Below are 26,471 nucleotides of genomic sequence, written 5' to 3'. Positions count from 1 at the left end.
ATATAAGCCCACCTCCGTTTATAAGCCTATGGGCTAATACACAGACACAAATGAAACTTGCGTGTCAAGTAGAATTTTTCACAATATGGACTCTTCCTACGGTGGTGCAACAGGTCAGTGCAGTTTACCAGTAGAGTATGGTATACCCACTATAGCCACGGACTTGTACTTTTTCGGGAACCGTCAAAATTCGAATATTGGCCCATGGGCTAAAAAACGAACATGTTTTACTGGATATTTTATCCCTAAACTGCATTATTTCACATATAAGCCCATATAAGCCCGTGGGCTTAGACCGTATTTTCCCCAATAAATGTACAGTACTTGTTTTTCAAAGGTGGTCAGACCTGTACTACTATAGGAGACTGTACTAGTATTGGAGACGTGTACTTTTATTGTTTCTGGGAAGATTGATTGCCTGGGTTGGGTGGCAAACAACTCGTGATAATGATGCAGTAATAACTGTAAATACACCCAACCATGGTAAGAATCAGTGTACAAAGACACACATATGATGAACGGGTAAGAAAAACGAAGTAAGGTGGACCCTGGTATCTGTACCCCACTAATGCCCATCATATCATTCCGGCATGTACTATTATTAGAGACGTGTCCTTTTATATTTTCGATCCACACCCAACATGTACTACAATTGGGGACGTACTAGTAATGGAGACGTGTACGTTTAATGGGGAAAATACGGTATGCGCGGAATTACGCTATATGTATTACAGTTAGATGGAACTTTGCTCTGAGCAAGGAAATTCTGTCGTTATTCACGAATTATCATTATATCCGCAGTCATTATTAGCGAAGTTGACTGTATTGCAACTCTGTGTGACGATGTGAGTATCTCGACACACACATACACATACACACACGAATCATGTTGTGGCTACATGCCTGGACTTGGCTGATAAGAAATGTGCCCTTGATTAGAAGTTTCTTTCCTAGCAATTTATATTTTGGGATTGGAATTATCAGGAATTCGCCTGCACAGAGAATACGAACCCATACTGAATCCGAATCTTCGTTGAACTGGTGTTTTTATTTGTGCGGTTTTTGTCTTGCAGACGTCAACGAGTGCTTCCAGACACCGTACGTGTGCCACGTGAATGCCACCTGCGACAACAACGACGGCTCCTACCAGTGTTTCTGTCGGCCAGGACTCACAGGCGACGGTGTCAATTCCTGCGCGGACGTCAACGAGTGTTCGGTCAGGTCCACGTGCCCGGACAAGGCCCATTGCGACAACACGTTCCAGTCGTTTCACTGCACGTGCGAGGCGGGCTATCAACGCGTCGGGGACGCCTGTGATAATATAAACGAGTGTGCTCGCGGCTCTGACACCTGCGACCCGGACCATGGCACCTGCACGGACACCGTGGGCTCATACCAGTGCTTCTGCAAAGCCGGCTTTGCCAAGCAGGCCGGCACGGACCTCTGCGAGGACGTAAACGAGTGCAAAGGCGGTGGCGGAAACGAGTGCAACCACCAACACGGCACCTGCCACAACACGTTCGGCAATTACACCTGTAGCTGCGTGACCGGGTATGAGAGTTGGGAACGCGGTTGCCGTGACGTCAATGAATGCTTCACGGAGCAGCATGGCTGCCACGGCGACCACGGGGTTTGCAACAACCGGGATGGCGGGTACGACTGTGAATGTGACGTCGGTTATGCCGGCGACGGGCACTTTTGTCACGACACGAACGAATGCCAGGACCCGAGCAAGAACAACTGCGACACGTCCAAGCAGCAGTGCTTCAACCTGCCGGGCAGTTTCGAGTGCCGTTGCCTGCCAGGGTATGCAGGCGCCGGCTGTGTGAACGTGGACGAGTGCAAAGCGAAAACGCACCTGTGCCACCCGGACCACGGCGTGTGCACCGATCACTCGCCGCACTACACGTGTGCGTGCTTGACCGGGTACAGGGGCAATGGACGCACCTGCATCGACCAGGACGAGTGCAAGCTGGACTTCGACTGCCACGCCAATGCCCGATGCCGCAACACGGATGGCTCGTACGAGTGCGAGTGCACACCGGGCTTCGTCGGCGACGGCCGTAACACGTGCGTGGACGTCAACGACTGCCCCGCGAACTGCAACAACCGCTCGTCGATCTGCGTGAACACGAGGGGCTCGTACCTGTGCCGGTGCCTATCGGGCATGCACAAGCAGGGCACGACATGCCTCGATAATGATGAGTGCCGTCTGGTCACGGACAGTTGTGATGCCCGGCATGGCGTGTGCGTGAACAACCTGCGCAGCTTCAGCTGTCACTGCGCGGACGGCTATCGGCTGGGCGACGACAAGAAGTCGTGCGGTGACGTGGACGAGTGCGCTGACGGCACGCACACGTGCCAGCCGAAGTACGCCATGTGCCTCAATGGCCAGGGCGATTACACGTGCTCGTGCAACTCCGGGTACAATGGCAACGGGACCCACTGCACGGACGCTGACGAATGCACGAGCGGCTCGCACATGTGTGATCGCACGCACGGCTCGTGCTTCAACACGGACGGCGCGTATGAGTGCGACTGCAACCCTGGTTACGTGAAGGAGGACGGCAACCGGTGTGTGGACTACGACGAGTGCGATGAGAAGGTGGACAAGTGCGCCGTGTACAACAGCTGGTGCCACAACCTGCCGGGTTCGTTCGAGTGCGTGTGCCGCGTGGGATTCACCGGCGACGGCCTGAGCTGTGTGGATCAGCAGGAGTGCCAGGACGCCAAGATCTGCCCGACGGGCGCGGGTCGCCAGTGTAAGAACACGAACGGCTCGTACGCCTGCTCCTGCGCCGAGGGATTTACCGGCGACGGGTACAAGCAATGTAACGACATTAACGAGTGTTTTACCGGGAAGCCATGCCACTCTGACGCAACCTGCACCGACATCGTCGGCTCGTACACGTGCGCGTGCATGGCCGGGTTTGAGGGTGACGGCGTGCAGTGCCTGGACAAGCACGAGTGCGCGAGCGGCACGCACAACTGCCACCGGACGCGTGGCGCCTGCAGGAACACGCGCGGCTCGTTCATCTGCTACTGCAAGAGCGGGTATGTGGGCAACGGGAAGACCCAGTGCACAGACGAAAACGAGTGCTTTCAGGAGACGCACAGGTGCGAGGCGGGCCTGGAGCAGTGCCGAAATACGAACGGCTCCTACGCGTGCGACTGCGAGGCAGGTTACAGCCGGCATGCCGGCAAGTGCGTGGACTTGAACGAGTGTGCATTGGGCACGGACATGTGTCACGCCACACGTGCCAACTGCAAGAATACGCCCGGCGGGCACACGTGCTCGTGCCTGAGCGGGTACGAGGGCGACGGCGTTCGCTGCAAGGACAGAAACGAGTGCATGGACGACTCGCACGACTGCCAGAAGGGCAGGGCGGCCGTCTGCCACAACACGAACGGCTCGTATTCGTGTCGCTGCGCCACCGGCTTCATCTTCAACGGCAGCGCGTGCGTCGACGTGAACGAATGCCAGGAGCCGCACCTCTCGCACACATGCCACCGACTGTACGCCACGTGCACGAACTCCGTCGGCAACTTTACGTGTGCCTGCAAGTCTGGATACAATGGCGATGGGCACAGCTGTACTGATATTGACGAGTGTAAGGACCATATGGACGACTGTCACGCCAAGGCGAGCGTGTGTCACAACGAACAGGGTGGTTTCAAGTGCACGTGTGCCTCCGGATACTCTGGGAACGGCACGACCTGCACCGACAATAACGAGTGCGAGTCGAAAACGCCCCTCTGCCATATCAACGCCACCTGTACGGACATTCCCGGAACCTACCACTGCAAATGTAAAGAAGGTTTCCGAGGAAGCGGACGATCGTGCGCAGACGTCAACGAATGCGAAGAGTCTCGTGACAATTGCAGTCGTGACGCGTCGTGTACGAACAACGTTGGAGCGTTTAGTTGCAAGTGTAACACAGGTCTGGTTGGCAATGGCGTCATGTGCAAGGTGCCTGGTGAGTATGTGTGTACGTGTGTGTTGTTGTTGTTGTTGTTTGTTTGAATTTTGAATTCTTTATTCTCACGATGGCACCATCGCCAATAAGAGATAAATTTATGAGAAGGTGAGATTGTGGGTTAAACAGTTGGAAAGTGATTTACTTCACTTTGAACTTTACAAGTATGGGAGAGGGTGAGCGCTGCAGGAGCAGATTGAGTTAATCAGCAGTAAGCAGATTTCTTGTTTGAAAGCAGGTCGGGAGGAGACGTCACGAATGCTAGCAGGGAGGGCATTGTAGTATTCTAGGGACTTGTACAGTGGGGAGTCTTTACAGCGATCGGTTCTGGAGGGGGGGAGGTGCCAAGTGCGTGCGTGTCGAAGGCTGTTCTGGGCCGTAACTTGAGCGGGGGTGTTGAGCAAGCGTATGTGTTGTTGTTGTTGTTGCTGTTGTTGTGTGTGTGTGTGTGTGTATGTGTGCATGTGTGTGTGTGTGTGTGTGTGTGTGTGTGTGTTTGTGTGTGTGTGTGTGTGCATGTGTGTGTGTGTGTGTGTGTGTGTGTGTGTGTGTGTGTGTGCATGTGTGTGCGTGCATGTGTGTGTGTGCATGTGTGTGTGTGTGTGTGTGTGTGTGTGTGTGTGTGTGCATGTGTGTGTGCATGTGTGTGTGTGTGTGTCTATGTGTGTGCATGTGTGAGTATGTGTGTACGTGTGTGTGTTGTTGTTGTTTCAAATCTCTTATTCTCACTATAGCCAGTGGCCAATAAGAGATAATAGTGTAAGAAAGGAGGGATATCTGGGATTTGAAGAGAGTACGAGAAGGGATTTCGCGAAGCTGGGTGGGCAAGCAATTAAAGTAATGAAGGGCCTTGTACAGGGGAGAATGGAGACAGCGATCAGTCCGCGGAGTTGGCAAGTGCCAAGTACGAGAGCGGCGTAAACTATACGAAGGTTGCACGCTGCAAGCAGTATGCAGCGAGAGATATGTGGTGGGGCATAATTGTGGCGCAGAGAATGTGCGAAGAGTATGTAACTTTAAAGCGTGAAAATAATGTTGGCCATTTGATGCGATGCAAAAGTTGGGAGTGTTCTAAGTGTGTGTTAAGGGGAAGGTGGAGACATATTCTGGCGGCTTTCCGCTGGAGTCGTTCTAGTCTGTCAAGGGAAGTGTGTGACAACGGTGTGAGAGCATTGCTCGCATATACGAATATAGGTATGTAAGTCTGATAGATGTGAGGTAAAGAATCACTGGTGAGTGTAGACCTTAGTCTAAAAAGAATATTGAAAGACTGGAGTTGTTGTTTGAATTCTTTATTCTCACGATGGCACCATCGCCAACAAGAGATACATTTATGAGAAGGTGAGATTGTGGGTTATGCAGTTGGAAAGTGATTTACATCACTTTGAATTTTACAAGTATGGGAGAGGGTGAGCGCTGCAGGAGCAGATTGAGTTAATCAGCAGTGAGCAAATTTCTTGTTTGAAAGCAGGTCGGGAGGAGACTTTTTGTTGTTGTTGTTGTTGTTGTTGTTGTTGTTGTTGTTGTTGTTGTTGTTGTTGTTGTTGTTGTTGTTGTTGTTGTGCGTGTGTGTGTGTGCACGTGTGTGTGTGTGCACGTGTGTGTGTGTGTGTGTCTGTCTGTGTATGTGCACGCGTGTGTGTGTGTGTATGTGTGCACGTGTGTGTGTGTGTGTGTGTGTGTGTGTGTGTGTGTGTGTGTGTGTGTGTGTGTGTCCCATCTGGTGCAGTGGTATGTGCAGCGATTTCCAATCGATAGGTTGCGGGTTCGATTCCCGACGATTATTGTCACACACGTCTTTCTTCTCTTTCTCAGACTCCTCCTGACTTTTCTTTCATTCTCCTGGGTGGTTACCTACAGCCAGTGCATGCCGGAGTATGTGGTGTGATGTGTGTGCGTGAAAAATATGAAAAAGACCAAAAAGTAGAGAATAGGAAGAGGACGCGTGCTGCACACTCTCAGCACTATGCCTTCTTTCAACAGCCTGTTTGTGTGTACTCCAGCAGCTGCAGCAGCGGCGCGGCCACCAGCAGTCTCTGATTTGCTCCTCTTGTCGTCCGGGCTTCGTTCCTTGACTCACTTTCCTGTTGCTGCTGCAGCTTGTTATTTTGTGAACGTAATGTATACGTGTTGTTGGTGCATGAGCGTGTTGCTGTTAGTGTTTAAACGAGCGTATCTGTAACAAACGAGCAATCAGTTCCACTATCGAGCGAGCTAACGAGATTCATTGATGTGGCAAATATGATTTTTAAATATTTTTTTCTAAGTTCGATTTTTTTCAGCCGGCACTTGGGGTTGCTGTTGCTTCACTTCGGACTGCTGTTTGGTGTCGAGATGTCTTTTCAGCGCCGTCGTTGAGCAGCCTTTGAAAGAATAGACTGTTTTCACAGATCGCAAGTACCGGTAGCCCTGGTCTTCGCTGCATCGCGGGAGAAAACATCCAAACGACTGAGCGTAACTTTCAGAGAGTTGACAGAAGCTTGTACCGCAAAAGGTCAGCAGATGCGGAACAAGATATCAGCAGATGCGGAACAAGACATCAGTGGAGTCCACTAAAGCTGCAACGACAACAGAAACAACTCAGTGTTGACATGTCGTGCAGGTATACAGTCACTGTCCCTGCGAGTGATTTTCACTTTGCGTGGGACTGGACTCTCGATCAGGGAGTCGTAAAATATTCTACGACTCCCCGGTCGACATGTACGTATATGTACTGCCATGTGTACAGAGTACGGTGTACGGTGTTCGTTAGTGCAAACGAGCTGGCCGCACAAACGAGCCGAGTTTCTGGCGAGCGAGCTAACGAGTACCCGGTGAGATCGTTTCAACACTAGTTGCTGTGGTGTGAAAAGCAGTCTTCGTCTTGAGTTCGTCATGTACTGTTGTGTTACCGTCGTCGTGTAGTGATGAGCAGTCTTCTAGATGTAGTTTCGCGTCCGTTGTATAAGCGTTGAGTTGGCACGGGGCGGTGGGCTGGAGTGCGAAACTCCAGTTACAACACTGCCGCTGTATTTGCCATGCATTGCAAGCCTGTTTGTGTAGGTGCACCAGCAGCAGCAGCACTATCACCAGCATACTGGTTTGTTCCTCTTCTCCAGGCTTTTGTCTCTTGACACACCTTCCTGGTGCTGCGGCTGCTGCTGTATTTGCCATGCTGTGCTCTCTGTGTGCATGCAGATGATGGTGATTGCGCGGCGGCCGGGAAAGCCTGCGGGGAGTACGAATACTGCAGCAGCCAAGGGGACGGCAACGGCGTGCACTGCGTGTGCCCAAGCAGCGGATACGAGCGCGACACGAGCGGCCAGTGCGTGAACATTAACGAGTGCAAGAGCGGCACGCACACCTGTGCCAACAACACCGTCTGCGCGGACACCGTTGGTAGCTTCAACTGCCCGTGCCTGGAGTACTACCGTCGTGCATCCAATGGCGAGAGCTGCGAGAACATCAACCAGTGCACGGATGGAACACACGGCTGCGTGGGATCACACGTGTGGTGCTACGACTTACCCGGATCGTACGAGTGCCGCTGTCCGTCCGGCTTTACCAGCAACGGCAGCACGTGCATTGACAACAACGAATGCGATCAGCAAACCGACCAATGCCATGACACGATGAGTTCGTGTACCAATACCGAGGGGAGCTACGTATGCGCATGTCTCGACGGATATCAGGGTGACGGCAAGAACTGCACGGGTGAGTTTGCTGCCTACTCCTACCTGTGCTGGCTACTCCTCTGCCCGTTCTCTCTCTCTCTCCCTCTCTCTGTTATCGCACACAGGACGGAACAGTCGTGTCTGCAGATGATGTAGCTACCTGTCTCTCTCTCTCTCTCTCTCTCTCTCTCTCTCTCTCTCTCTCCCTTTTCTTCAAAGCAAGCCAGGATGCTGTTGAGTTCTTGTGTCCAACGTTATCCAGTAATTTCTCCCTGTCTGTTTTTGTCAATGTTGGGGATCCGGTTATTTTTGTCCGTGAGTGTAGACATGGTTTTCCTTTTCAGTATACGAGCACAGTCGTCCCTTTTTAAGCCAGCACTTTATAAGCCAGCACCCTCTTTATAACCTATGCATGCACATTTTCAGCAGAGAATGAGATTTATTAGTCCAGTATCCCCTCCCACATCCAGCAGAATTTCCTTAGCACGAATGGTGCTGGATTATAAAGGGGAGACTGCATGATGGATTCTTTTTAGACTTAATTTCCACCTTGTGACTGCTTGTGTGTTGTGTCTTAAGATGTGGAAGAATGCTCGGGACTCAACGCGTGTCACGCCACCCTGAGCGTGTGCACAAACGTGGTGGGCAGCTACACTTGTGCCTGCAAACAGAACTACACCGGCGACGGCAAAACGTGCGAGGACGCCGATGAGTGCGAGCTCCAAATTCACGGGTGCGACGTGCAGCACGGCGCGTGCGCTAATCACGTGGGCTCATACTCGTGCTCGTGCAAGGAGGGCTACGCCGGCACGGGCATGGAGTGCACGGACGTGAACGAATGTGATTGGAAGTACGTGTGCCACCAGCGTGCCAGCTGCCACAACGAGCAGGGCTCGTACACGTGCTTGTGCCCAGCAGGATACGAGGGCAGCGGAGTCGAGTGCAATGACATTGACGAGTGCGAGCGAGGCACGGACAGTTGCCACGAGCAGTACGGTACATGCACAAACAGGAACGGTTCACACACGTGCGCGTGCAAGCCTGGGTTCACGGGCAACGGCCACAGCTGTGAAGACATTGATGAGTGCTCCAGTGGCACGCACAGCTGCCACCGCGGCGACGGCGGTGTCTGTACGGACACATCCGGCTCGTTCACGTGTGCGTGTGCCGAAGGTTACACCGGCAATGGCGTTCAGTGTTACGACGTGGATGAGTGTGACGAGGGATCTGACACATGTAGTGCGGTGGGAGGAGTCTGCACCAACCGGGTTGGATCGTACGCTTGCGCCTGCGCCTCTGGTTTCTCAGGCTCCACCGGTCGCGACTGCCAGGACGAGGATGAGTGCACACTCCGGACGCACCAATGCCACGTTGATGCGCTGTGCTCCAACAAGAATGGAACGTACTCGTGCGCTTGCAAGAGCGGATTCGACGGCTCGGACGGTGAAGACTGCACCGATGTAGACGAATGTAAAACGGGCACAGACCGTTGCGCCAAGGTGCTCAGCGTCTGCATGAACACGCACGGAAACCACACGTGCAAGTGCGAGAGCGGAGCCTCTGGCAACGGCCTGACCTGCAAGGACAAGGACGAGTGTGGCGACGAAGCGCACAGCTGCAGTCAGAACTGCCACAACAGGCAGGGTGAATATTCATGCTCCTGTAACATTGGCTTCTCACTGGACTCCGAGGTGCAAGGAAAGTGCAACGACAATGACGAATGCAGCCGCAATGACACCAACGACTGCCCACTTAACTCCACCTGCACAAACACGGCTGGCTCGTACCAGTGTCCATGCAACGCTGGCTACAAGGCATTAGGAAAGGTTTGCGATGACGTGGATGAATGCTCCGAGGGGCCTCACAACTGTCACGGCAAGTTTGGCAAGTGCACCAATAACGTGGGTTCCTACGTCTGCGCGTGTGTTGCGGGGACGCTCGGCGATGGTCGCGCGTGCACAGACGTGGACGAATGCTTCACGGGAACGCACAAGTGCGACGCTTCGGTCGGCATCTGCACGAACATCGACACATCCTACACGTGCGCGTGTCCGCACGGTTATGAGACCAGCGACAAGGCCAGGACCTGCAACAACACCGATGAGTGTGCGCGTCAGACGGACGCTTGTCAGCGTGATGGCAGTGCCACGTGCAAGGACACGGAGGGAGCGTACCGCTGCACCTGCAACTCTGGCTACGTGAGCAAGACGGGAACGCACGCCAACAGCACGACGTGCAAGGACATGGACGAGTGTGCCAATGGAACACATGCGTGCGATCTCGACGCGGGCATCTGCACAAACACGCCGGGTAGTCACACTTGCGCATGCCTGGTTGGTTACCGAGGCAACGGCGAGATCTGTACGGACATCAAGGAGTGTGACCTGGGAGATGACAACTGCCATCCGTCCCACAGCGTGTGCAACGACGTGCCCGGATCGTTCACGTGCTCGTGCGTTGAGGGCTACAACGGGACTGGAGTATATTGCGATGATGTGGACGAGTGCAGAGGCGGAAGCCACACTTGTAGCACGGTGGGTGGGGTGTGTACCAACCAGGCAGGATCGTACGTGTGTTCCTGCGCCTCCGGTTTCTCCGGCTCCACCGGTCGCGATTGCAAGGACGACAACGAGTGCACTCTGGAGTCGCACAACTGCCACGTCGACGCTCTGTGTTCAAACTCGGTCGGAACATACGCTTGCGCTTGCAGGGCAGGATTCAACGAGTCTGCCAATGGGAGAGAGTGCACCGACATTGACGAGTGTAGCGAGAGAAATGATCGCTGCGCCGCGACGCTCAGCGTCTGCAAGAACACACACGGAAACCACACGTGCAAGTGCGAGAGCGGCGCGACCGGCGACGGCCTGATCTGCGTGGACAACGACGAATGCATCGACGGAACGCACAGCTGCGACCACACGTGCCACAACAAGCAGGGCACCTACGAGTGTTCCTGTAACAGCGGCTACACCCTGGACCAGAAGCTTCGCGGACGGTGTAACGACAACAACGAATGCAGCAGTGGCAATCTGAACAATTGTCACGAGCTGGCAACATGTGAAAACACGCCGGGTACCTACAAGTGTACGTGCAAGGAGGGCTGGGCCGGAACTGGACGGGTGTGCAACGACGTCCACGAGTGCAACGAGACCAACCACGAGTGCCACGCCACGTTCGGCACCTGTACGAACACTCGTGGCTCGTACAACTGCGCGTGTGTTGCCGGCATGCGTGGCGACGGTCGTCTGTGCACGGACGTCGACGAGTGTAGAGGCGGAACACACGACTGCAATGGCTCGCACAGCGTCTGCACCAACATTGACACGTCGTTCACTTGCTCGTGTGTTCACGGGTACACTATTGACGACAAGGGAAAAACTTGCCGCGACGTCGACGAGTGTGCTCTGGGAACCCACTGCCAACCAAAGGAGAGCACCACCTGCCACAACGAAGCGGGCACGTTCCGCTGCACCTGTAACGCTGGATTTTTCGCTGTCTCGGGTACGCAGAGCAACAGCACATTGTGCAGGGATGTTGACGAATGCGCCGCCGGGTCCAACGAATGTCACAAGCAGTTCGGAAAGTGTGAAGACAGCTACGGCTCGTACACGTGCTCGTGTGTTGATGGAACGACGGGCGATGGCCTCAACTGCACTGATAACAACGAGTGTGCCGACAAGACCCACAACTGTGACCTGTCACTAGGCATCTGCGCCAATACTGACAAGTCGTTCACGTGCTCGTGCCGTTACGGCTATGGCACGGAGTACGAGGGCAGCAATTGCACTGATCTCAACGAGTGCGCCCTGGAAACACACAACTGCCAGCTAGATGGAAGCGCCGCCTGTCACAACGAAGTGGGCAAGTTCCGCTGCGCATGCCAGACCGGATTCTTCGCGGCCTCGGGCACGATGAGCAACAGCACGACGTGCGGCGATATCGATGAATGTACAGACAAATCCGACACGTGTCACTCGTTGTTTGGAAAATGTGAGAACAACCATGGTTCGTACACGTGCTCCTGTGTCAACGGAACAGTTGGCGACGGTCGCAATTGCTCCGATATCAACGAGTGTTTGGACCAGACCCACGACTGTGATCTGGCAATGGGGTTCTGCACCAATACTGACACGTCGTACACCTGCTCATGTCCGAGCGGTTTTGCTGCCACCGGCAAGAACGAGACGTGCTTTGATCTCGACGAGTGCGCTCTAAAGACGGACCACTGCCAGAAGGACGGAAGTGCCACCTGTCACAACGAAGTCGGCACGTTTAGCTGCACCTGCTTCACTGGATTCGCTGCAGCCTCTGGCACGCGGAGCAACAGCACGGTGTGCACCAATGTTAACGAATGCGAACAGCAAACACACACCTGTCACCTGAAGGAGGGAACATGCGATGACAGCCACGGCTCGTACATCTGCTCGTGCATCGATGGACTCGCCGGCGATGGTCGCAATTGCTCTGATCTCGACGAATGCAATGACAAGACTCACGCCTGCGATAAGTTGGGAACCTGCACCAACACGCGCCCCGGGTACACGTGCTCGTGCCCGCACGGCTATGGTACCACGGACGAGGGCAGGAATTGCACCGATCTCAACGAGTGCCTCCTGGACACGAACAACTGCCAGAAGGACGGAAGCGCCGTCTGCGTCAACGGAGTGGGCAGGTTCCGGTGTGAATGTGAGGCCGGGTATTTCGCAGCTTCAGGAACGACCAGTAATAGCACTCAGTGTAAGGACGTGGACGAGTGCAAGAACGATGGTCACGACTGCGATGTGCAGTTCGGCGAGTGTCACAACACCATCGGATCGTACATCTGCTCGTGCATTCGCGGCACGACCGGCAACGGAAGCGCATGCTCGGACGTGAACGAGTGCACGGACGGGTCGCACGAGTGCGACCCGCTGGGCACGTGCGCAAACACGGAAACACCGTACACGTGCTCGTGCCCGTACGGCTACGACGCGCGCGACGAGGGCAGGAATTGCAAGGAGCTTGACGAGTGCATCCTGGGCAGGACGTGCAAGGAGCTTGACGAGTGCAAGCTGGGCACAAACAACTGCCAGCGCGACGGGAGTGCGCGTTGTGTAAACAAGCCGGGCACCTTTACCTGCGAGTGCAACACTGGGTACTTGCCCGCCAAGGGCGCTGCCACTAACAGCAGCAGCTGTGGAGACACGAACGAGTGTCAAACGAAGGTGCATAATTGCCACGAGCTCGCTATCTGCAGGAATGCAGTCGGCTCCTTTGTTTGCAAGTGCAAGTTGGGCGCCGCTGGCAATGGAACACAGTGCGACGACATAGACGAATGCTCGGGTAGCAACGAGTGCCACAAAGATGCGGGTGTCTGCAGCAACAATGATCTCAGCTACTCGTGCGAATGCGCCACTGGCTTTTCGGGTGATGGGCGCGAGTGCATTGACAACGACGAGTGCGCGACGGCCACGCACAGGTGTCACGCAGACGCGGCGTGCACGAACAATGCAGGCAGTTACACTTGCAAGTGCAATAGCGGCTATGCTGGCGACGGGGAGCAGTGCAAGGACGTGAATGAGTGCCTGAATGGGACGCACAACTGTCACCAGCATGCCACGTGTACGGACACCGTGGGATCGTTCACCTGCCAATGCTGGGACGGGTTTGCCGGAGTGGGAACCAGCTGCAACGACATTCACGAGTGCGACGACGGAGTGCACACGTGTGATCGCATATTCGGCGTCTGCCACAACACGCACGGCTCGCACAACTGCACGTGCAATCGAGGGTCCGAGGGCAACGGCACACAGTGCGAGGACATTGACGAGTGTCTGCGCGGAACAGACAACTGTCATGAGCAGGCCGTGTGCACAAACAAGCCGCTCACCTTCGCCTGCAAGTGCAATGTGGGTTTCGGTGGCGACGGAGTCCTCTGCGAAGACCTCGACGAGTGCAGCAAGGCAAGCATGAATGAATGTCACAAGCATGCCAAGTGCAGCGACACGACTGGTAGTTACAAGTGTGCGTGCAAGCCGGGCTTCCACGGCACGGGACGCATATGCTACGACGTGAACGAGTGCAACGGCAACAACACCTGCCACGCCAACCTGTCGTCGTGCGCCAACAGCGTGGGCGCCTACAGCTGTGCGTGCCACCAGGGTTACCACGGCAACGGACGGCAGTGCCAGGACGTGAACGAGTGCGCCAGCGCCGCCAGCAACGAGTGCAATACGCACGCCGACTGCACCAACTCCGTCGGCGCCTACTCGTGCAAGTGCTGGGCCGGATACGAGGGCGACGGCGAGAAGTGCGACGACGTAAACGAGTGCATGGCGGGGACGCACACGTGCCACGCGGTGGCCACGTGCTCCGACCTGGACGGTTCGTTCGAGTGCAAGTGTAACGATGGCTTCGCCGGCGACGGCCACACGTGCTCCGACGTGGACGAGTGCTCGGAGGGCACGCACAACTGCCAGAAGGACGCCACCTGCAAGGACAACGATGGTTCGTACTCGTGCCCATGCGACGCTGGTTATCGCGCCAGCGGCACGCAATGCACCGACATCAACGAGTGCATCAGCGAGACGCACAACTGTCACGTGAATGCCTCCTGCTCCAACAACGACGGCAGTTTCTCGTGCAAGTGCCTGGCCGGGTTCGAGGGCAGCGGCCAGCAGTGCTCCGACGTGGAAGAGTGCACGCTCAGCCAGCACGACTGCGACGGCAATGCCACGTGTCACAATCACGTCGGCACGTTCTCCTGCTCGTGCGGCTCTGGCTTCGTCGGCAGCGGGCGCGTGTGCAGCAATGTGAACGAATGCAATGGAAAGCACAATTGTCACGTGAACGCGACATGCGGGGACACGATTGGATCGTATTCCTGCTTGTGCAAGCCTGGATTTGAGGCTAACGCCAGCACCAGTGAGTGTGTCAACGTGAACGAATGCAACGGCGAGAACACCTGCCACGCAAAGGCCGAGTGCGTGGACACGGTGGGTGCGTACGAGTGCCGCTGCAACGAGGGGTATCGCGGGGACGGCCGGACTTGCGAGAACGTGAACGAGTGCAGCCGCGGACACGACTGCTACCCGCTGCTGGCCGAGTGCACCGACACCGAGGGTTCGTTTGAGTGCGCGTGCCGCAGTGGTTACGCCGGCACGGGCAAGGCCTGCGCAGACAAGAACGAGTGCTCGAGCGTCGAGCTCAACTCCTGCCATGCCAATGCCACGTGCACAAACACAAACGGATCGTACACGTGCGCGTGCCTGGAAGGCTACGCCGGCACTGGCGAGGACTGCTTCAAGATCCCGACCTGCACCGGCGAGCACACTTGCCACCAGGAGGCCTACTGCCTGGCGGAGGGCACCGCCTACACCTGCTCGTGCAAGGAGGGTTACGCGGGCTCCGGCGAGGTGTGCGAGAACGTAGACGAGTGTCGCAACGGCGGGAAGCATGCGTGCCACGTCAACGCCAAGTGCACGGACACCGTCGGGTCGTTCAAGTGCGAGTGCAACGCCGGTTACCGCGGTACTGGCCTACACTGCGCCAACGTCGACGAGTGCAACGAGGTCAACAGCTGTCACGAGTTCTCCAAGTGCACGGACAGCATTGGCTCCTATTTCTGCGCGTGTACCACCGGGTACACGGGAAGCGGCGAAGACTGCGGCAACGTGAACGAATGCAGCAACGGCGAACACAACTGCCACGAGAACGCCAAATGTAGTGACACGGAAGGTTCGTTCTCCTGCGCTTGCCTGCCCGGGTATGAGGACGACGGGCACGGAAGATGCGACGATGTGAACGAGTGCGATGGCGCCAATAGCTGCCACGAGTTTGCCACTTGCACGGACACAGTGGGCTCGTACAAGTGCCGCTGCAACAAGGGCTTCGCCGGCTCGGGCGAGACGTGCGAAAACATGAACGAATGCAGCGCTGGAACTCACGACTGCCACTCCACGCTGGCCATTTGCTCGGACACGAAGGGCTCGTTCGCGTGCACCTGCAAGGCCGGGTACACCGGCTCGGGGCTCGCGTGCGAGAATCTGGATGAGTGCAGGGGCATCAATGACTGCCATCGGAACGCCAACTGCAACGACACAGTGGGTTCGTACATGTGCAAGTGCAGGGACGGCTTCAGCAGTGTAGGCGCTACCATCTGCACCGACGTGAACGAGTGCAATGACGAGGGGAAGACGAACTGCCACCGGGACGCCTACTGCATGAACACGGAGGGCTCGTACCAGTGCGTGTGCAACGCCGGATACGAGGGCAGCGACGACAAGTGCGAGGACGTCGACGAGTGCAAGGGCGTCAACGAGTGCCACAAGCACGCCGTCTGCAGGGACTACACGGGATCGTACGACTGCTCCTGCGCTGAAGGGTACCGTGGAAACGGTCGACAGTGTGCCAACGTGAACGAGTGCAACGGTTCCCCTGGCTGCGACCTTAACGCCGACTGCCGCGACACGAACGGCTCGTACATTTGCAAGTGCAGGGACGGATACCACGGCGACGGAGAGACGTGCAAGAATTCAAACGAGTGTGCTGGCGTGACGCCGTGTCACGTGCACGCCACCTGCACGGACAACCACGGCTCCTACTCCTGCTCATGCCACGCTGGGTACAAGGGCAACGGGCGCGTCTGTGTGTCGTCCAACAACTGCCCGGACGAGAACCCGTGCGACGAGAACGCCGTCTGCGACGAACAGGAGGACAGAACTCCGCTGTGTACGTGTCTCCCTGGTTACGTCGGTGACGGTTTGACCTGTGAGGATATAGACGAATGTCTCGCCGACACGCACACCTGCTCCAAGCAGGCCATCTGCCGCAACAACAACGCCTCGTACTCGTGTCAGTGCCTGTCTGGTTACAAAGCTAATGGCACACAGTGCGTTAACATCGACGAGTGCAGCGGCGCCAACGACTGCGACGAGCACGCTACGTGCGCCGACGCGCCCGGTACCTACACGTGCTCGTGCGTAACTGGGTACGAGGGCTCCGGCAAGACGTGCACAAATGCTAACGAATGCAATGGCCCCAACTCGTGCCACGCGTCTGCGAAGTGCATTGACAACGAGGGCTCCTACAGTTGCAAATGCAAGGATGGATATGTCGGCGGGGGTGAGGACTGCCAAAACGTGAACGAGTGCCTGGGCGCTACGTCCTGTCACAAGTTTGCAAACTGCACGGATACAGCCGGGTCGTACAAGTGCTCCTGTCTCGCTGGATTCACCGGTGCCACTGGCACAGAGTGCGCAACCATCAACGAATGTAATACGCCGAACGGCTGTCACGCGGACGCCTACTGCCACGACAGCCTGGGTTCATACACATGCGAGTGCAAGCCTGGCTTCAAGGGCTCGGGCACCAAGTGCGCTGACATCAACGAATGCGCCGGCGACAACGACTGCGACGAGAACGCCGTGTGCACGGACACCGTTGGTTCCTACTCGTGTTGGTGCAAGGCCGGGTACGTGCGCAGCGGAGACGAGTGCAAAAACGAGAACGAGTGCAACAATGCGAAGAGCTGCCCTGCTCAGGCCACCTGCCAAGACACGCCCGGATCGTTTGTATGCTCATGCCATGCCGGCTACGAGCTGGTCGATGGACTGTGCGGTGATGTGAACGAGTGTCGTGGCATCAACAGCTGCTACAAGCTCGCAAACTGCACAAATACGGAGGGCTCGTATGAGTGCACATGCGAGAGTGGTTACGTCGGAAACGGTGAGCAGTGCGACAATATCAACGAGTGCAGCGGACAGAAGTCCTGCAGCAAGCACGCCAAATGCACAGACAACATCGGCTCGTACGAGTGCACGTGCACAGACGGATTTGCCGGCAACGGACGCGAGTGCAGCAACATTGACGAGTGTGCACTGGATAAGGACATGTGCCACGACGACGCAACGTGTACGGACTCGTTCGGTTCGTACACGTGCAAGTGCATGGCTGGGTTCGTGGGAAGCGGCGTTGGCGAGTGCTTCGCAGCCAACGGCTGTGCCGACATGATAAATCCGTGCGACGAGAAGGCAATCTGCTCAAGCGTGGGAGGCTTCCCGACCTGTTCTTGTCTCCCGGGCTACGACGGAAACGGATTGCTCTGCCTGAACAAGGACGAATGCGCTGGCGCCAACTACTGTCACAAGAACGCTCTGTGCGCGGACACGAACGGTTCGTTCACATGCTCGTGCGAGCCTGGCTTCGGCGGTGACGGGCAGCACTGCGAGAACGTAAACGAGTGCAGCAGCGAAAACGAGTGCCATCGGCACGCCACGTGCGCCGACAACGACGGCTCTTACGAGTGCACGTGCAAGCCTGGGTACGACGGAAGCGGTCGTGAGTGCTCCGACGTGAACGAGTGCAAGGGCAAGAACGAGTGCAGCGCGCACGCCACCTGCAGGGACACCGACGGCTCGTACTCGTGCAGCTGCAACGCTGGATACGAGGGCAGTGGGGCAAGGTGTGTGAACGTGAACGAGTGCCTCGGCACCACAAGCTGCCACGCGCTCGCCAAGTGTGTGGACACGGAGGGCTCGTACAAGTGCGAGTGCGACGAGGGATTCGCCGGCGAGGGCGGACGGTGCGTGGACGTGAACGAGTGCAACGACCCCGCCAGCTGCCACGCCAACGCCACCTGCGCTGACATTGTGGGCTCGTTCACGTGCTCGTGCAAGGCTGGCTTCCACGGGAACGGGACCCACTGCTCCAACGAGGACGAGTGCAAGGGCATCAACAGCTGCGACATACACGCCCAGTGTCGGGACGTCTTCGGAAGCTACACGTGCATGTGCAAGGACGGATACGCCGGAGACGGAGAGACCTGCAGGAGTATCAACGAGTGCAATGGGAAGCACGACTGCCACAGCAAGGCCACGTGCAAGAATACAGTAGATTCATATCAGTGCCAGTGCGCGGCCGGCTATGTCGGTAATGGACAGGATTGCAACGACGTCAACGAATGCGTAGGTGTGAACGAGTGCCACAAGAACGCCGTGTGCACGAACATCGTCGGCTCATACTCGTGCGCCTGCAAGTCGGGCTACTCTGGCTCCGGCAAGCTGTGCAAGGACAAAAACGAGTGCAACAAGAACCACTCGTGTCCGCAGCACTCGACCTGTGTGAACACCGATGGATCATACAGTTGTCCGTGTGTCACCGGGTACAATAATGTAGGTGGTCTGTGTGTGAACGTGAACGAATGCGACACCAAGTCCACGTGCCACGTGAACGCCACGTGCAGCAATACGCCAGGTTCATACACCTGCAAGTGCAAGACGGGCCATGCTGGCTCCGGCAAGCAGTGCGCGGTCAAAGACTCGTGCTCCGGCCCCCACAATTGCCATGCCAACGCCGTCTGCAAGCCGAAGGGTGAAGACTCGTACACCTGCTCCTGTTTGCCCGGCTATGTGGGTAACGGGAAGCAATGCTCAAACGATGATGAATGCCGCAGCAAGAACAAGTGCAGTGCGGACGCCAATTGCCACGACAACGATGGATCATACTTGTGCGAGTGCAGGGCTGGCTTCACCGGCGATGGAGAGCAGTGCGCTAACATCGACGAGTGCAAACGCGCCAATGGCTGCAGCGAGCTCGCAACGTGCACCGACACACGCGGCTCGTACTCATGTAAGTGCTCTGCCGGATACAAGGGCAATGGCCGAGAGTGCAGGAACACAAACGAGTGCAACGGAGTCAACAGCTGCAGTGCGGACGCCACCTGCACCAACATCGTCGGGTCGTACACGTGCGCGTGCAACGACGGCTTCCTGGGGAACGGCGAGGAGTGCGCTAATGTTAACGAATGCCTGGGCGCCAACAGCTGTGACGGACACTCGACCTGCGTCGATAACTCCGGTTCTTACGAGTGCGTGTGCCACCCGGGTTACACCAAGAGCGGCGACCAGTGCGTCAACTTCAACGAGTGCAGCGGAGACGAGCATGGGTGCCACGTGCACGCTAGCTGCACGGACACGCAGGGCTCGTACCGATGTGCCTGTGATTCTGGATTCTCCGGCGACGGCGAGAGCTGCGAAAACGTCAACGAATGCCTGGGACCCAACGCCTGCCACGTACAAGCCATCTGTTTCGACAAGAATGGCACGTACGCCTGCGAATGTCACACAGGCTACGTCGGCACGGACGGTCGCAAGTGCACAAACGCCAACGAGTGCAACGACAAGGACTCGTGTCCCGAGAACTCCACGTGTGCCGACACCGAGGGCTCGTTTACGTGCTCGTGCAAACCTGGCTTCGTTGCCGAGGGCAAGCGCTGTGTCAATGTCGATGAATGTAGTGGAATCAACGCTTGCCACAAGAACGCCCGCTGCACGGATAACATCGGATCGTACTCGTGTAGCTGTGTGACCGGATACAAGGGTGACGGCGAGACGTGCAGCGACGTTAACGAGTGCAACCGCGACCACAAGTGCCACGCCATGGCCGAGTGCACCAACAACGAAGGCTCGTACTCGTGTGCTTGCAGGTCGGGCTTCACCGGCTCCGGCAGCCAGTGCCAAAACATCAACGAGTGTCACGAGGTCGCGAACGTGTGCGCTGAGCACGCCAAGTGCACGGACAACATCGGCTCTTACAAGTGCGAGTGTCAGCCGGGCTACGCTCACGTGGGCAAGGCATGCGTGCTATTGAACCAGTGCATAATGCTGCACACGTGCGACATCAACGCCGTCTGCACGCAGAGCGGCACCACGTACACCTGCACCTGCATCAACGGCTTCCGCGGCAACGGCGAGTCGTGCGAGAACGTGGACGAGTGCGCTAACGCCAGCAGCTGCAACGCTCAGGCCACGTGCTCGGACACGGTGGGTTCTTACAAGTGCACCTGCTCCGCTGGTTACGCGGGAGATGGACAGACGTGCTCGGACGTCGACGAGTGCGAGGGCATCAATAGCTGCGACGCCAACGCCAGGTGCGTGAACAACGACGCATCGTACTCGTGCGAATGCAACGAGGGCTACGAGGGCAGCGGGCGGCAATGTGCAGACGTGAACGAGTGCAATGCCAAGAACAAGTGCCACGCGCACGCCACCTGCAAGGACACGGTGGGGTCATACTTGTGCTCGTGTGACGCCGGGTACGAGGGCGATGGCTACCGATGCAAGAACGAGGATGAGTGCAGCAGCGTGAACGCCTGCCACGAACTGGCCAACTGCACAGACACCAATGGTTCGTACAGGTGTGCGTGCGGCGTGGGACAAACCGGAAACGGAGTCCAGTGTACGAACATCAATGAGTGCAACGGGCCAAACGAGTGCCAAAAACTCGCGAGCTGCCACGACACGAGGGGATCGTACGAGTGCACGTGCAGGGCCGGCTACTCGGGCACCGGTGGCAAATCGTGCAAGAACGTAAACGAGTGCAGCGGCGTCAACAGCTGCCACAAGCACGCCACGTGCAACGACTCCGAGGGCTCTTACACGTGCCAGTGCATGTCAGGGTATTTCGGCGACGGAGAGGTCTGTACTGATATCAACGAATGCAACGGCCAGCACAGCTGCAATAGCAGCGCGGCGTGCAGCGACAACGAGGGTTCCTATACCTGCAAGTGCCTGGCCGGTTACCGCGGCGACGGTTTGAATTGCGAGAACGTGGACGAGTGCCTGGGAACGAACGGCTGCCACGAGCATGCGGTATGCACAGACAGTGTCGGCTCCTATACGTGCAAGTGTCCGGCTGGTTACCAAGGTGACGGGCACCTGTGTGTGGACGTGAACGAGTGCAACGGAAAACACGGTTGTGACTCTCATGCCGCTTGCGAGAATACCGTCGGATCCTTTGTGTGCAAGTGCGCGGATGGCTTCAAGGGCAGTGGAAAGGAGTGCTCTGATGTCAATGAATGCGAAGGCGATAACAGCTGCCATTTGAGCGCTACCTGCACCAACAATGCCGGTTCGTATTCGTGTGCCTGCAAGAGCGGCTATGCTGGCTCCGGTGAGCAATGTGAACTTGTCAATCAGTGCGCCGCGGCCAACACATGCCCCGATAACGCAATATGCGTAAGTGATGGTGCACAACACTCCTGCAACTGCATTGAAGGGTTCGCTAAGGAAGACGATAAGTGCGTGGATATTGACGAATGCGAACTGGCGCAGAGTAGCTGCAGCAATAACGCCACCTGCAAAGACACGGACGGATCATTTGAGTGCACGTGCAACGCTGGTTACTCCGGGAATGGCGAGCAGTGCGCTAACATCGATGAATGTAACAACGCCAACCGCTGCCACGCGTTTGCCAAGTGTATTGACGAGCCGGGTACGTACAAGTGCGAATGCCTTCCCGGCTTTGAGGGTTCCGGTGAACAGTGCCAGGACAAGGACGAGTGCGCCGAGGGTGGATCGCATAGCTGCCACACGCACGCCACATGCAGCAGCAATGTCGGTTGGTACGCGTGCAAGTGCAATAGTGGCTACCACGGCGATGGTGAGACCTGCACGAACACCAATGAGTGCATGGGCATGAACAGCTGCGGAAAGCTGGCCAGCTGCGTCGACACCAACGGCTCCTATACGTGCGAGTGTCTCGACGGTTACCAAGGCGACCAGTGCGACAACGTGGACGAGTGCAGCAGCGCTGAGAAGAACACCTGTCACAAACAGGCTAATTGCACGGATACGGTTGGCTCGTTCACGTGCAAATGTAACATCGGTTACCGAGGCGACGGCCGCAAGTGCGCCGACGAGGACGAGTGCAGCACGGTGAATAATTGCCATGCCAACGCCGCCTGTGCCAACAACGACGGCTCCTTCACGTGCAAGTGCTCGAAGGGTTTCCAGGGCGACGGGAAGCAGTGCTCCGACGTGGACGAGTGTGCTACACCGGCAGAGAACACCTGTCACACGAACGCCACGTGCACGGACGTCGCCGGCTCGTACTTGTGTGCGTGCCACAGCGGATACGAGGGCAACGGGCGCGAGTGCGTCAACATCGACGAGTGCCACGGTGTGAACAACTGCCACGAGCACGCCACATGCACAGACAAGGCGGGTACATACGAGTGTGCCTGTAAGACCGGCTTCGCTGGCAACGGGCAGCAGTGCAAGAACGTGGACGAGTGTGACGGCGGCACGCACAGTTGCCACACGCTGGCCAGTTGCCACAACAACGTCGGTTCCTATTTCTGTGTGTGTCTCCCTGGTTACACGGGCACCGGCCAGAAGTGCGCCGACATTCACGAGTGCAACACCGGCGCGCACAGTTGCCACGCCGACTTCGGCGTCTGCGAGAACAAGAATGGCTCGCACGAGTGCCGTTGTAAGACCGGGTCCGAGGGCGACGGTGTCAACTGCACAGATGTGGACGAGTGCATGAGCGGAACGGACGCGTGCCACTCCGAGTTCGGCGTGTGCACAAACGAGCCGCTGACACACGCGTGTTCGTGCGCTTCGGGAACTCGCGGCGACGGAACCGACTGCACGGACGTGGACGAGTGTCGGGAGAACCTGCACGCGTGTCATGTGGGTCGTTCCACGTGTACAAACGTGCCCATGGACTACACGTGCGCGTGCAACATCGGCTACATCGGCGACGGACATACGTGTAACGACACAGATGAGTGTGCCTCCGCCGACAATAACACATGCCACAAAACTCTCGGCGAGTGTTCCAACACCGTGGGATCGTACAAGTGCTCCTGTGCTCTGGGGTACACCGGGGATGGCGAGTATTGCCTTGATTTCGACGAGTGCAAGGGCAAGGAGCCGGCGTGCCATGAGCGCGGCGTCTGCAACAACACCATTGGCAGTCACACATGCAAGTGCAAGGAGGGTTTCCGCGGCGACGGCAAGGAGTGCATCGACGTCGACGAGTGCTCGACGTCCGCCAACGACTGCGCCACCACCGCTGGCTGTGAAAACACGCCCGGTTCCTTCTTCTGCGTGTGTGCGCCTGGGTCCAAGGGAAGCGGCAAAACCGGCTGTGGTAAGCACTCAGATTTCAGGTGATCAATCGGGGAAGTGAACTGCCCGAAAAGTGAAAAAAATGCCAGATCCATCAGGGTTCGGGACCTCGCTTGCGATGAGCAACGCTCTAAACACTGAGCCATGGTCTTCTGTTTTCAGGCAGTTCACTTCCCCAATTGATCCTTTGAATTTGAAGTTCGCCCAATCCTCTCAAACTTTTAGGTGCTTGATATTTTTGGTATGAGGGCAAAGGCCAGGTTACTAGTACTTCATTGAAGTAGGTGAACAGAATATTTAGGTGCAGAGAAGCAGTTTCCTTTCGGATTATGTGTGTAAGGGGGCGTTCGTTTTTGATCTACAGGTTTGGGTAGAAATTACTTCTTTCGGTAGAGGTGTTCGTTTTTGAAAAAAAATTCTACTGAAAAGGGTAGATTCTACTTTCCTCTACCGGCTCTACCAGGAAAAAGTTGATAGAATCCGGTAGAAGTTGATAGAGCTACGGGATTTCCAGCAAGATCAAGGATTTGTACACAACTCCATCCAAAAAAAGGAACATTTCACGTACACATCGTGTAAACTACAAAATCCGGTAGAACAGCGTTCGTAAACTTGCCTATACCATCTACCTCTATCGGTAGAGTACTCCTCTACCAGGTAGCTAAGAATGAATGCAGCCTAAGTGTTTGTTCGGTTATTGAAATTTTACAAGTAGGTATGAAACAGCCACACCGAAAGTACCGAAAATAAAAGTGCACCGAACATTTGTGAAATTACAGTACTTCTTCTTCCTTATTGGCGCCATGCCATCGTGGTATGAAAGACTAATATTATAAATACAGTAGGTATCGGTTATAGCGTGGGTGTTTGAAAAACGACCTTCTGTTCTTCTGAAATGGAAATAGTCTTCTCCCCTGGCCCCCGCCAAACAACAGCACGCCGCTCAGTTAGTTTCAATACTAGTATTCACTTCTCAACAATAAATGGCGAGGGCGCAGGAGGAGAAAGACGAAAATGGACACGACAAAAAGACAACGGAAAAGACACCCGGGAGAAGACACGAAGAAAAGAACAAGCAGTAAGGCCACCCTTTGTTAATTCATTGTTTAACGTCCTTTTTTTCGCGAAAAGGTACGCGGGAGGGCGAAAAAAAAACAAAAGCCCATTCCAAAAACTGGAAACCCCAATCAAACATTTTGACCAGTAAAGCATGTGATACATACAATATTTCTGGGTCTAACGGCACTTGCAGGCATAGAACAACACTCTTTGATGGTACATTGGAGCACATGCCTGATGAATCCAACAAAACAGGTACATAGCATGGAGTTAGCATGTCATGAATTCATTACATCTGGATTTTTACTTGGACACACACCGTACGATATTTAAAAGCCAACAAAAAAAGAAAAAGAACACAAGACAAAGGCATGCCCGGGAGGCAAGATTATAAGTTTAAGGTCATGATCGGCACACTGTGAAACTACACAATCATGTATTTACAACTTCGCATATTATTGGTACTACTACTTTCTTGTTTTTTTTCCGGTCGGAGGCAAAAAGGTACGCGGGCGCGGACGTTAAACAACGAAAAAAGAAAGGGTGGCCTAATAAACCGACGACAAACGGGACGACCAATCAGGGACTAATACGTACAGAGCACATGACCAAGACCAAGACAACCAGACCACGGACGAATCACACATGACTCTCATTCCCAGACCAAACTAGCACTGCGCATGTACAGCATTCACTTGACAGTCACTCTCACACAGACGGAAGCAGATCCTCACACTCTGACAACGCATACTCTTGCATGCACCACATACCATACACGTCACACATCACACCATACTCGCACGTACACTTAGACCATATATGAGTTCATTCATTCTTGCTTTTTTTTTAACTACAGTCCATTCATCGGAAACTGGCCCGCTGGCTTTGAAAGTCGGATTTGGGCCGAATTGAGGATCAAAAACCCACTTTAAATCTCAAAAATCTGGGTTTGGGATCTGCTTCTCCATACATTTTGTCATGGCATACCTGTCCTAATTTTGTAAAACCTGGCTGAATTTCTATTTCCCTGTTCTTGGAATTTTCTGGCCTCAAATGTGGCAAGGAGTAATTGCACGGGTCACACAATGCGTGATGTACTGTTGTTTTCACGATATCTACAACTATATGACAGAGACACCAAAAAGTTAGGGTGCCAGTTTCCAATGAATGGACTGTATGTTCACGTAACCAGCTCGAAAAGAGTAAGGAAAGACAATGGTACGGAGGCGACAGTCCATTTCAAAACTATAGACGCGTACCTAAGCAAAAACCGTTATGCCAGCATCTATACCACATAAAATCTGTGATCACTTTGTGCATAAATTTTTCCAAATTGGGCGTCTGTTATCCAATCGTTTAGAAACTATAAATTATGAGAGTAATTGTGGAGCGGACCTGAGCAATATTCCGAAAACTATTCTCAAAAAGTTCCAGCCAAATCCCTACGCGAAATGGACTTTAGGACAAACTGACAACTAACTTGTAGGCAGTATATTCTTTTGCACGACCACGCTATAACCGATCAACACACTGTGTAAGTACATGTATGTCGCACCAGATGCGTAGGTTTGTGCTTACGAATGGTGTAACAGAAATAGAAGGACGAACAGCTGCAACTTTGTAACTCTGAGTTTCACGAATTGAATTGGATCATCAGTCAATACATGGTGAATGTTGCAACATGTTGCACAGAAGATATTTCAGGATGATAATGGTCAGCCCCTGTTTATCTGCTCTGCCTTTAATGGTCTTCTTTTTTCTGCACCCCTGCTACACATAGGCAGCAGTGATGCCAAGACTTGGAGCTGATAGCTGCTTGTTACGGGGGCACTGGAAGGCTGTCATTGGTCAGTGTACTTTTCAGAGAGTGCACTTGGTAGAAAAGCACA

The 26,471-nt window shown here is 55.3% G+C and overlaps 1 protein-coding gene across 1 annotated transcript in view; it reads left to right on the top strand.

The window, feature by feature from the left end:
- Positions 1-26,471, top strand: part of LOC135821531 (uncharacterized) — a 67,963-nt gene that overhangs the window by 11,043 nt on the left and 30,449 nt on the right. The window contains exons 4-8 of the mRNA XM_065334528.1: positions 1,074-3,977; positions 7,155-7,670; positions 8,210-13,476; positions 13,597-15,929; positions 16,050-23,545. Of these exons, the coding sequence (XP_065190600.1) occupies positions 1,074-3,977; positions 7,155-7,670; positions 8,210-13,476; positions 13,597-15,929; positions 16,050-23,545 (18,516 nt within the window). The remainder of the gene's footprint in view (positions 1-1,073; positions 3,978-7,154; positions 7,671-8,209; positions 13,477-13,596; positions 15,930-16,049; positions 23,546-26,471) is intronic.

Source organism: Sycon ciliatum, chromosome 7, assembly GCF_964019385.1.
Source record: "Sycon ciliatum chromosome 7, ocSycCili1.1, whole genome shotgun sequence".
Lineage (NCBI taxonomy): Eukaryota > Metazoa > Porifera > Calcarea > Leucosolenida > Sycettidae > Sycon > Sycon ciliatum.
This window is presented reverse-complemented; position numbering and strand designations above follow the sequence as displayed.